General features: G+C 41.8%; 1 protein-coding gene across 6 annotated transcripts in view; it reads left to right on the top strand.

The window, feature by feature from the left end:
* Positions 1-13,252, top strand: part of Slc4a4 (solute carrier family 4 member 4) — a 451,986-nt gene that overhangs the window by 420,335 nt on the left and 18,399 nt on the right. For all 6 annotated transcript variants that reach the window (XM_039092509.2, XM_006250791.5, XM_039092511.2 and 3 more), the window contains 2 exons: positions 4,074-4,252; positions 5,320-5,392. In XM_039092509.2, the coding sequence (XP_038948437.1) occupies positions 4,074-4,252; positions 5,320-5,392 (252 nt within the window). The remainder of the gene's footprint in view (positions 1-4,073; positions 4,253-5,319; positions 5,393-13,252) is intronic.

Here is a 13,252-nt window from a genome sequence, read left to right as displayed (position 1 = left end):
AAATGTTTTTAAAGTAAACCCCATGGTTTATTCTTCTTTCCAGATTTTATGTGGCCTACCCCAATCCATGGTAGCCCTGATAAATTTGTAACTGAAATGCTTCACTATGTGGGGCACATAGCTCTTGGGTTTATGATACTGTGTGAGAGATGATTGCTGAAGAATGTGCTAACCCGTCCCCACTCCCCCACCCATGGCTGTTTACGGGGATTAAAGCCATATTTAGATGATACTCACTCAAATGCTTCATCCTCTGCGATTTTAGTATCTTTTCTAAACTCATGTGAATTTCTGTTTAGAGCCCAGTTTAATTTTCACATGGATCTGAGCCCTCTCATCCAATGGAGACCTTTTGGAGGCGTGTCTTTAGCGACTCAAGTCCTGGAGGCTCAGAGCATGTGTGATGAATGTTTACACGATGTCTGTGTATTGTTCCCAACTCTTCCTTTCTTGTCATCTGTGTACTGGATATAAACATGAGGCTTCTCTTGCATGTTTTGATTTTTGTGGACTTACTCCTAGATTACTTTTGTTCTGTGTTAGGAAGGGATGTGCTGTTTCAAAGAGACAGCTTCCGTTTTTGTGCTTAAAACACTTGGCAGTTTCAGAAGATAGGAGATCTTTTGGGTCCTGAAGTCAAGGACAGTTTCAGATTGCTTTTAAGATACTGAACATCTGTGTTGGATGCTGAAGGGAAAACTGTTTCAATATCTTTCTCTTCCCCATCTTACTTTATTTGAGCTGACCCATCTTACTTAGTGCCTGGTATCCTGCATATATTTTAGGTCACCTGTTTACCTCCTCAACTTCAGCTAGTCAACTGCACCACTGTAAGAATGGGTGCTTGTCTTAGTTTAATCAAATACAGGACTTAGTACAGAATAAATCTTCAATAAATGTTTATTCAATAAAAATTTGCCACACAAAGGCCCCAGAGTGAGAAGGAACCGGCTGTATCAAGAAGCAGAGAGAAGGCCAGGGGGACAAGTGAGTCAAGTTGAGGTCACAGGAAGTAGTAAGCTCAGGTCACACAACACAAGGTTTGTTAGCTTTAGCATTTGTACTGGTTTGAACAATCCTGTCCTCCTGTTGGTGGTGGCTGTCCTATGTACTTGCAGCCACTTGTTGGCATGTCTGGTCTCTGTCCAGGGCTGCCAGTTGCACCATTTCTCCCAAGTTATGATACCTAAGACTATCTCCAGCCACTATTATAAGTTGGCCAGGGTGAGGGGTGGCCAACAGTTATAGGAATAAACGTTCATGTATATCCTTAGAGGTGACTTTATACTGTTTAGTTTTCACTACTACTGTATTATAAGTAAAAACCAGATGCCATTGAAAGGTTTGGATCAGGGAAGTGTCACATATTAATTAAGATGTTTAAAGATTAGTCTGTGAAGAAAGTCAGTTCTCAAGAGCAAGAGTAACACAGGGGCTCCTGTGCTGGCAGTGGCATGAAGGACTAAAGAGTGCTGGTCCTTGTGAAGGAAAAGTAGGGGAGAGGATGGACTCGAAGATATTTTAAGTTGAAGAGTTGCATTTGTTGCCCTCCCACTGGCAACAGTTAAGTGGGGATGAACTGAATGGAACGAGATTGCCGTAGAATCCAAGAGTCTAGAAAAGTCAGAAGCAATGAGGAGGGAGAAGAGAGGATAACTTATGCTATCATGAATATTTCTGTTTTCTGTCCTCTCACAGGTTTTAGATAAGGATGCCATTATTCACACTTCATTTTATTTCCATTCAAACAGTCATTTAGATACGTCTGGCTGGGGCATGCCTCTAGGAGAGCTTGCTTTCATGCATATCATAGCTGATTTGTAGGAACGGCTTCCCTAAGGTAACTGTTGGCTTCCATAGAGTTTATAGCAGTATCTTGGGGCAAAGCTTTTCACACTCCTTCCAATATTCTATCCTTAAAGCTTAGTGTATAGCACAATGGCCTGGACATACTAACCTTTGCACGTTAGCCAGTCTTGCACGTTGACATTTGGCAAAATGAATTAATCGGACTTTTACCATCTCTAGGCTCAGTGTTTATAATCCACCAGGAAAAAGGAAAGGCAATTTCTGTCTTCAATAAGTAAGACTGAGCCAAGGAGAAGAGTGGGTAGTGCTAGTATGAGAAGAGACAGAAAGACATTAGTGAGGGAAATACATTGAAGGATCTCATGTGGCTGAGTGTGGCACTAGACAGAACTCAAGGCGGGAGAAACAGAAAAGAGAGGCTTTGACCACCGTCCCTTCTCCCAATGGCCAGATCCTGAATGGCCCTGCAGCAGCATCATAGACATATACACTGGTAGGAGAGGACAATTCTCAGTTTACAATTCTCAGGTTACAGTTAGAATCTAACCACCTCTGCCTTCATAACCATGATCTCTTAAACCGACTGCCCCACCTGCCTCCTACCTGCTCCTGCTGTCCTTGACTCTAATCATACCATAGTAGCCACAGTACTTAGAATACAGCCATCAGATCACTCTGCTCCTGAAAGTCCCCCAGCGGTTCTCCATCTTACTCCCAAAGCAAACCTAAATTGTTCTGTTTCCTCTTGGGGCTTACTACCAGATAAGATGCTATATACTTTCAAAATATATGTTTGTTCCTTACTGTCTCTCACAGTAGGAGGGAGAACAGGAGGCTTTTTGTTTATTCACAAAAGGGTCAGAGGCAGCTAAAATCCTGGCTGGTACTAAGATGTAAGTTACTGATTTGTTGAGAGAAACATATGATTGAGATCCCACACCTATCATGATATTTACTTCTTTGGTTGATATAGAATAAGTTTGTATCAGCTTACCCCACATTTACCTCGTCCCACCGTATTTCACTTCTAATTCCTATAATTATGCATTCCTAAAGTGAACTAATTACATACATGTATGATAATATTTGTCTCGAGAGCAGCCGTCTCTTCCCAGTCAAACCTAGCTTTATGAGACCATGTCTTTGCTTCCATGTCGGCCCCCATGCCTGCTATGCAGTCTCTGAGAATATGGATCTGTGTGCAAGCCATGGATAAAATCTTGGCAACTCTGTGAGAGGAGAGTGGTGTTCTGACAAACTGTAACAGGATTCGAATGATAACATTCCCCGGGTTGCTGGTGTAAATCACACCGTGACTTTCCAAAGCCAGTCTCCCGATTCTCTTGGATCAGCCCTAGTCTGACTCTTGGTACTGTTCCCTCATGCTGTGAGAATGGACAGCTCTAGTTTCCCCAGCTCCACAGGGGTACGAGCCTTTGATTTCTTCATAAACAGAGCAGAGAAATATAACCACAGGAAAGCACCAGGGACATGATGAACAGTATTTACTTAGTGAGTAAAGAAGCTAGAACTTTCGTTGCACCGTCTGCCCATCCAGTCAGTAGATGTTATTGTGAGCATAGGGTGGTGTTTGAAATCCATCTGTTTTGATTAAGGGAGTACTCTTTGCCTTAATGATGGTGAACAATGGGTGGTTAAACAACTGTTCTCACAGGCCTTGAGAAGTGAGGGACGTCCATTTACATATATCTCAGGGTTGTTTGGGGGATCCTTACATACGCCTAGAACAGTCATGATGAGTAGCATTCTGTTAAATACTGTCACAAGAGAAGACGGAGGGTGCTTTGTAAGTGTTGGTCATTCTGCCTTAACAACCACTACCACCCCGACTATTGCCTCCTTACTGAGCACTTCTGACGTAATAGCTACACCCCTGTATGAAGTTACAAGGTCCTTTGTTGCGATTCTCCAAACAAGGTCCCTACCTTCACTTTTGGGGTTACAAAATTCAAGGCAGAAAGGTTGACTTATAATGAATAGGTACTAAGAGTAGTAAACATAGGTCTGAATTAATTATTCAGAATTGTAATAGAGTAGGATCTGCATAGGTGCCGGAGGAGAAGGTGAACACCAGGAGTGTATTCCAAGGAAAGGAATGCCCAGTCTCAAAGTGCTTCCTTATAAGAGATACTATGAGAGGTACTTTTACCAAGCAGAACAAGTTTCATTTGTCCATCATGTTTCCCATGCCTAACTGTAGCAAGATGACAAGTACGAGTGCTTTCTGGGACTTCTCTCTGCAGAAGGGAGCTGGCTATCACCTGGACCTGTTTTGGGTCGCCATCCTCATGGTGGTGTGCTCCTTCATGGCTCTTCCCTGGTATGTGGCTGCTACTGTCATCTCCATCGCTCACATCGACAGTCTGAAGATGGAGACAGAGACTTCTGCGCCTGGAGAACAACCAAAGTTTCTGGGAGTGAGGTGGGTTGTCTCAGGAAAATGATAAGAAAAAAACCTCACGGGTCTACATCTTTGTGTCAATCCTAAGGAGGTGGGTCCAATCTGGGGATGAGATAAATGGTGACGGTTAATTTATCCTTAAATTATCTTCTCCAGGAAGGACATTTTAATAAGGAAGATAACTAATAACTTTTAGTTCATTTCTTAAAGTCTGTCAAATTTCTTGATCAGAGCAATAGTAAACAATGCAACAGGAAAAAACTAAGCTAGCGGTTAATTTTCTTCAATCTAGAGTTGAGTGCTCTCCCACAGTCATTTGTGAAAGCTTCGAGTCTTCCATGATTTCTGTTATTTAACGGGCAGGAATTTTTGTTTTCCAACCCATTCCTGTTCCCATAAGAACTTGAGAACCTTCAAATATTGGAGTGGTTCTGAAGGTCAGTGGTAGAGGACCCTTGTCCTCTTACTGAGTGTTTTGTTTTGTTTCTTGCCTTTGTCTTTTGTCATAGCAAGCTTTGCCTACCAGGGCTAGAGTGAACAGCTCACACATCAGAGCCATCATTTCCCAGGCCTCAACAGTGGGTGATTCTTTCTTAGGGGTGCAGGGTGTTGGATGGGGATCATATTTGTTAAAAAGTACTTCTGTTGTTTCAAATTTGAAAATTAGACTGGTGAGATTCATTGCACTCATGAAACTTCCCTGAGCTGTTTATTAATTAGAATGTGGGACAATGTAATATCTGTCTCCTATGAAAGAAGGTATAATTACACAACAGGATAAGTTGTTTGGAAAAACAAGAACTTCAAAGAAGCCAGTAATTCATGGACCAAGAGCAAGCGATCTTTCTTTTATGGTTCTGAAAGGAGCAAAAACTTTAGAAGAGTCACTTGTTTTTTCTTCATGAGTTCCAATCATATATTGTAATAGTTTTCAACATTTTTAAAAGTTTACACTTATATTGAATATATACATTTTTTGTATATATGAGTTATATCAAGACCTTTGATGCTGTAGTTCAACACCGATTTGGTCTTTCTCTGTAGGTCTGTGTAGAAATTAGACTGATGGTCTTTGGATTTTGTTTCAGAGAACAACGAGTCACTGGAACCCTTGTGTTTATTCTGACTGGCCTGTCAGTCTTTATGGCTCCCATCTTGAAGGTAAAGATATAAAATAGTCACAGCTTTCTCGTCTTTGGAACATTGATACCTGGACACATGGGTGTGAAATGCTTGCCACATTCCATAGCACCTGGAAGCAGGGGCCAATAAGGAAAGAAAATTTAAAAATACGTGCCTCGATTTCCCAACAAATTCCTTACTTCCTCCCTCACTATTATTTCTGCAGTTACTGGTTTGAACCGTCTGACATCCCCAATGTTGAAGTCTCTCCTGACCTGTAGAAGGGCGGTGCCATGCATGTCTATCTGATTAGTCTTCCTCTCCATGCCTGCTTTGTGCTTCCTTTGTCTTTTATCCATCCCATCTACTTGCTTGTCCCTAAGTCCCTCCCCTTGCCAGACACCCAACAGGTCATGGTTAATTTCTTTGCCCTATTTTTAACAATAACCATGTTTCTGTTTTTCCTTGAATCAAAACGCTTATTAACTCCGAAAGGGAAATAAGAATAAAATGACTGATTTGTCGTTGGAAAACTTTAGAGATGAACTTTTGAAGAGCCGTTACATGGTAGAACATTTACGAGGTTACACATCAGCATATAGGTTGATTGACAGCATGGGCATCTATGTAGACAGCAACATGCATGCAATGGCCCCTTTAAGAAAAAGAACCACAGAGGAAGTCAATGCTTTTGCTCATTAAGCTTCCTGGTTTTGTGATATAAGCCAGCTTCTCTCTTTTTTTTCTATTACAAAAACATCCCTAACCAATTATTAGTTATTTGCACCTTATCTTCTGTACTACTGTGTGAAGCACAAAATTTCACACAGATCCAACAACTCTGAGCAACCCTATTAATAATACCTTACATTTTTCCAACTGAAAAACTTCATTTTTAAACAATATAATTGTGCTGAGCAGTGGTAGCAAATGCCTTTAATCCTGGCACTTGGGAGGCAGACAGAGGCAGGTGGATCTCTATGAATTTGAGGCTAGCCTGGTCTACAGAGTAAGTTCCAGGACAGCCAGGGCTGCACAGAGATATCCTGTCATGAAAAACAAAATAATAAACAAACAAACAAATGTCAATGAATCCTTTTGTTATACAAGTAATAGAGGGATAGCACACGAGTCTAAAACAGTTGCTGGATGGAGTAGTGAGTAGCGAAAGCTCTCTGTTTCTTTCAGATTAGCAAGTCTCTATCAGTGGCCAATCAATGAGATATAGAGGAGGCAGCTATAACATCTGAATATGGAGACTCACTTTGCCTTTTAAGTAGCTAGACTCATCTCCTACAGTTGGTATGAAATAATTAGAAATAGTTAGGGCACTTGATTATCCAACTGCTCACTCTGGGTTTCCATGGTTTCCATTATCTGGTTAACTTCTGAACAGAGTCATGAACACTGGTGCATCTCAGGCAGCCCACAGTCAAACTCAGGTTTAAAATGGTGTCCGAGAAGTTGTTTCTGGCCTGTGTCCTATAGGGACAGAGAAAAACCCTTGGTCAGGTCTATCAATTCAAGGAGGTGGCTTTATGTGCAAGGCTTAGTGGGTTTGAAGCACTCATTGCACATTCTACCCAAGGCGATAGGAGTTTCTGTTTCCCTAGCAGGGCCCAGGATATGATACTAGTGGAGATGTTTAGAGACAGCTTTGTCTCAAAGGCAGTGAGACTGGATTTAGAGAGGTCACTGTGGTCAGTTAAGATCCTGGACTGCAGGAAGCATCAGTCCCCTCCAGGTAGGCTCATGTATTGTTACACTGCTTCGGTGCAGCCTTGCTTTTATGGAACCTTCTAGAGAGACGTATCTAAGGAGAGATGGGCAGGCAGACATCCTTTCAGTCTTTAGATTTACACCCCATCAGCCAAATTTCCATTTTGTCTTCTAGATTGTTCTCACTAAAACAGTATAAAACCCTGCTTTGGAAAGGGAGTTGTATACAAACTCCTCTGTTTGTATTACAGAAAAACTGGCTTTAATCATGGGGAGCCTTCCAGTGGTCGTGCATGGTTCAGAAGGGACAGATAAAACAACTACCATGTAAATTGCCACCTTTAGAAAGACTGACAAACTCGTACCTGGTAACAGGTCTTCCTAGCTATTCCCCACCCTGCCCCCAAGTAGAACTGTGGAGGTGTTGAAGAGAAACGCCCTGGGGTTTTTGAAGTGAACCCGTTTACCCCACATGTATGTGGAGCACTGTAATGTGTACAGAACAAGATCAGAGCTCATGGGCAGAGCTTGAAACTCCCCTTCGGCTGTCCCGTTCCTGCCCGTGCCTTGGCTTGCTTTACTGGGCCGCCAGCTTGCATCACTCCGGCTGTTTCTATCTGGCAACTTTGATTAGCCTGAAGAGTCACCGCCTCCATTAGTGAAAAACGTAACTCAGCACACATTTTTATTTAAGGCGGGGTTCTTTCTAAATTCAGGGGGATGAAATTGTTTTGCTAGTCTAGCTCACAGCAGACTGTGGAAAACCTTACAGATAAGCAGTAGGAATGAAGCAGCCTTTGTTCAGGAGCCTCTGTTCCTCCCTTGAGTATGTTAGTCCTTCCCTACTTCAGGAATCACATCTCCCAATAAGACCTCCATTTCAGATCCTGCGCCCACCCCACTGCCGATGTTCGGCAAGTTGCGTGCTTGGAGCAGAGATGCCTCGTAAGCATTTACAAAGTCAATACGGGAAGAAGCAGATGTTAAGGGTACAGTTTAACGGGAATGTAAGCCATGGCTAAGGAAAGGGTACGATTAATAATTAACCCACAAATTCACACAGAAAGTGGTGTCATGGGTTGACCTCCATGTGACTGTGTCTTTTTTGTTTTCTAAAGCAACAGATGACAAGTTCAGGGAATAGTTTTCCTCAAGACCCTGCCTTTGAAAGTTAGATCAAATGGATGGGAACAAGCGATATGTGCGACTTCTTTTTTTTTTTTTTTAAATGAAATGGTTCAACTCCTTCCCTGCCCAACTCTTTCTCCTTACAAGTTTAATGGTCTCCGATGAGCTGAGCAATTTTCTTGCATGCATGAAGCATCATAGGTGGTTGCTTACTTGTGCAAGGATCCTTTGAACGTGAAGTTTATGGCCTCTGTTTTGATCTCTGTGCCGAAATCCGCCTTTCATGTGGAGGAGTGCAAGGAATTATAGTGTGCCAGCTTTAAGTTCATGAGGGTACCCCTTGACCCCGACCAGCTATAGTCAACGATGCCTCATTGCACCAAATCACTTAGCTGCTTAGCACGAAACCGATGGGAAGTAAGAGTAACTGGCTTCCCAGGCTGGCGATGTGGCATTCCCCGAGTTTCCACAGTGGAAAGGCTGCCGCCGGTTACTGCTAGCATTCTCCTGTAAGTGGCAATCACAGAGATGAAAGGCCGTTCCCTGAGCTGACTCTCTGTTTTCCTGGCAAGACTCAAGAAGTAAAGATCAAGGAAAGTTCACTGCCGTTTCTGCTGCCCGTGCTTGGATTAGTTTATCTTTAACGTGAGGTGTGGCCAGAAGTTATCTTTAAGACTCGGTTAGTGCACCAAAGGGTAGAAGAGAGCCTTTAATTTGTACCTGGCAGATACTTGTTGATCTCCCACACAGACCTGACCCAGGGAAGCAGGTAAAACATGGTGCAGATGACGAGTGTGAGGATAAAACCGTAGTCTGTCGAGCTTGGCCTCAGATTCTAGAATCACTCCAGATTTTAAAAATATAGCCAGCAGTACCTGTGAGAACTATATGAATAATTATCTCTACTCTAGAGATAGGAAAAATATGAAAAAAGTCACTAGTCTTCAATAAGCATAGACTGGAGAGGCAAAATTTGAATTCTGAAAGGTCTAGTATAAAACGAATCCTATAACCTTGTATAATGTGTGCCCATCAAAATAAAACGCGGTACTTAGCCTTCAAAGAATCTCTATTTTCTTTTTCCATAATATTGTCTTTCCCAGATTCTTTGATCTCATTTGGAATACTTCTTATGTGGGAAAAGTTGTGCAACTTTCATAAAGTCCTCTTCGGACCTCATCCCAGTCATCTGAGAACCACTGGCTTCTTTATCAGCAAAGACTTTTAAGGCTTAAGAGAGTTAGGGCATTGTGTTAGTAACATATTGCCAAAACCAGATTAGCTGAAAGTGCAGTGTATTAAAAATTAAATAAAACAGGACTTCAAGTCAGCCCTTTCAGCCAGCTCTCCCTGTCCCCCAGCCATCTCTTCTCCAAACCGCCCCCCCCACACACACACCTATCACTGAGGGAACAGAAAGACCAGTGGTTGGGGATGGCAGGCAGTTTCATGGTAAGGATGGCATAAGTTCTACATTTATCATTTGTTAGTTGCTATGTTATCAATTAATTGGTGAGATGTTATCTAGTCTTTATCAGAGCTTTCTAGGTATGAATGCTCAGAGTATGAGAAACAAACAAGTTGGGGTTGGGGATTTAGCTCAGTGGTAGAGTGCAAGGCCCTGGGTTCAGTCCCCAGCTCTGGAAAAAAAAAAGAAAAGAGAAACAAACAAGTTGTCTCACTGATCTATAGCTGACAGCTAGAAGCCAAACCCAGGTCTGTTCAGCTTGTTATCCATGTCTTAATCGGGACCATGCTTTTAGCTTTAGGCACATGCACACATATGCATACATACCCACACATCCCCCCCTCTACATGCACCCATATAAGCATACGCACCCACACTTGCTTTGACCATAAAGCCATCGAGAGATCTCAGTCCTTACTGAATTCGTATCCAGTGTTGGACAAGTATAGCTTTCCCTTTTTATCAAATATCCTTTTCACATCCTCCCTTCTGGGAGTTTTCTAATGCTATTGACAAGTCACCAGAAGATAAAGTGGGAAACTATAAAGATATATGATCAGAATTCGAAAACTTGGTGACATATTTAGATATTAAGTCTTATTGTGATTTCACTTCACTTTCATTTTCAATATGATTATAGGATCGATCCTTTAACCTTTTCATTTTTAGTGTTTATTAAATGTAACACTTCTTTGTAATTATCCTTCTTTGGCTTCCTGGGTATTATTGATGATATAATTGTTTACACAATTTACCCTTAGGCTATCTGGATGTGCCCAAGAAATGGGTATTTTTAATATCTACCACCTTGCTTTGTAGAAATGGTTTCCTGCTACTGCTATATTACTTTGAAATGGGGTCTCAGTTATAGAGACTCTTTCGCAGAATTATTTATTTATATTGTCACACACTAGCCTAGGCTGGCCTTGAACTCATATATTCATGGCAGTCCTCCTGCCTCAGCCTCCTAAATGCTAAGAGAATAAGCATGAGCTACCATATCCTGGGTGGCTCTCAATATTAAAAGCATTCTTTTTCTTCCTTAGAGAACTTTGTTTTGATGAGTGGTTCTGGTGTGATTAATTTTTACACATTGACCTCCTGATATGATCTGTGAACTGAATTCTATAAAATATAGCCTCTATCCCAACAATTCTGGTAGGTTTTATTAGGAGATTTTATTCTAGGATTTATATTGATAAGTAGCATTTGTGTTATGTTGAAGCTGATCGAAGATCATCTTCATAGCTTTTCTTACATGTACTCTTTTCTCATAACTGATATCTATATCTATCTATCTATCTATCTTCATGCATGTATGTATGTGTGAATATATCTGTATATATATACATATATATATACATATATATATACACACACACACACACACATTTACCTACCTAGTTATTTTCTTCCTTACATCCATCCATGCCATTCTCTGCTGTAGATCAGGTAAAATTTGTTAATGTACTTCAGAGAATGGATCGAAGGTTCCAGGCACAGTGTTCTCTTGCAATGGTAGAAGAAACACATTAGAAAAAAAAAATCAGGGGCTGGGGATTTAGCTCAGTGGTAGAGCGCTTACCTAGGAAGCACAAGGCCCTGGGTTCGGTCCCCAGCTCCGAAAAAAAAAGAACCAAAAAAAAAAAAGAAAAAAAAAGAAAAAAAATCATTAGTTAAGCTCAGGGAAGGATAGACCCTTTCTGACACTTCCAATCCAGAGATATGCTTTACCCAGATCAAGAAGAGTGCACTGAGGAAACCCAAGTAGCTTTCTATGAATCGACTGTTCTTTCCTGCATCGTCTTCTCATGCTCGAATGGACCAGTAAATGGGAAAGAAATCATGACACACTGAGGGGAAATAGATGCCTTAGAAGTGAATTGGGGATGCAAATTTGATCCTTCACTGGTCTTACATATCTATTTTTGGAATCTGTACATGAAGAGTAGTTGTAAATAACGAGCACACACATGCTAAAGAAATGGGGGCTTGGGATGGAGCACAGGTGGCTAGTGTGGGATGTGTCTACCACTCTGTGGTCACTGCTGGGTACTACAGGATGCTGGCTTCCTGCCAACCTGGCCCTCCTACCCACCTCAAGCTTTCAGTTCCTTTTAGTTTTTAGTCTTTTCTGAGCTCATGATTAAAATTCATTGCAGCAAAATTGTTCATCCCTTTTAGAGAAAATCCTTGACAGTCCATAGAAACGTGTACCTTCTCCACTGAAACTTGACCATTCCTGTGAGTAACCAGTGCCAACTGGAGACAGTGCAGTCTATTTTAGAATTCACTAGTTCTCCAATGTGGCCAGAAGGTCTGAGGCACGGCAGCATCAGGCAATTTCAGTAAGATGGTTCTTGAAATGGTGCTTCATTTACTACATGCTGTAGTTTTAAAATTCTACTCTTTAAGGAATCCTTTGACTTCTGGTTAAAATGGTCTCCTGCACCCAGCTATACCTCTCTTGGGCATATACCCAAAAGATGCCCCAACATATAAAAAAGACACATGCTCCATTATGTTCATAGCAGCCTTATTTATAATAGCCAGAAGCTGGAAAGAACCCAGATGCCCTTCTACAAAGGAATGGATACAGAAAATGTGGTACATCTACACAATGGAATACTACTCAGCTATCAAAAACAATGGCTTTATGAAATTCATAGGCAAATGGATGGAACTGGAAATATCATCCTGAGTGAAGTAACCCAATTACAGAAAAACACACATGGTATGCACTCACTGATAAGTGGATATTACCCCAATTGTTCGAATTACCCTAGATGCACAGAACACATGAAACTCAAGAAGGATGACCAAAATGCAAATGCTTCACTCCTTCTTTAAAAGGGGAACAAGAATACCCTTGGGAAGGAATAGGGAGGCAAAGTTTATAACAGAGACTGAAGGAACACCCATTCAGAGCCTGCCCCACATGTGGCCCATGCATATACAGCCACCAATCTAGATAAGATGGATGAAACAAAGAAGTGCAGGCTGACAGGAACTGGATGTAGATCTCTCCTGAGAGACACAGCCAGAATTCAGCAAATACAGAGGCGAATGCCAGCAGCAAACCACTGAACTGAGAATAGGACCCCCGTTGAAGGAATCAGAGAAAGAACTGGAAGAGCTTGAAGGGGCTCGAGACCCCATATGTAGAACAATGCCAAGCAACCAGAGCTTCCAGGGACTAAGCCACTACCCAAAGACTATACATGGACTGACCCTGGACTCTGACCTCATAGGTAGCAATGAATATCCTAGTAAGAGCACCAGTGGAAGGGGAAGCCCTTGGCCCTGCCAAGGCTGGACCCCCGTGAACGTGATTGTTGAGAGGAGGGTGGTAATGGGGGGAGAATGGGGAGGGGAACACCCACATAGAAGGGGAGGGGGAAGGGTTAGGGGTATGTTGTCCTGGAAACCGGGAAAAGGAATAACATTTGAAATGTAAATAAGAAATTTAATAAAGATGGAAAAAATGGAACTGAATCCTGTGTTCAAGGACTTTAGGGAAAAAAAAAAGACTGACTTGGAGCATTACAATATGTGACCATTTTGAAGGGGTTGTATCATGTGGA

This window comes from Rattus norvegicus, chromosome 14, assembly GCF_036323735.1.
Source record: "Rattus norvegicus strain BN/NHsdMcwi chromosome 14, GRCr8, whole genome shotgun sequence".
Classification (NCBI taxonomy): domain Eukaryota; kingdom Metazoa; phylum Chordata; class Mammalia; order Rodentia; family Muridae; genus Rattus; species Rattus norvegicus.
Note: the sequence above shows the minus strand (reverse complement) of the source record. Positions and strands in the feature narration are given on the sequence as shown.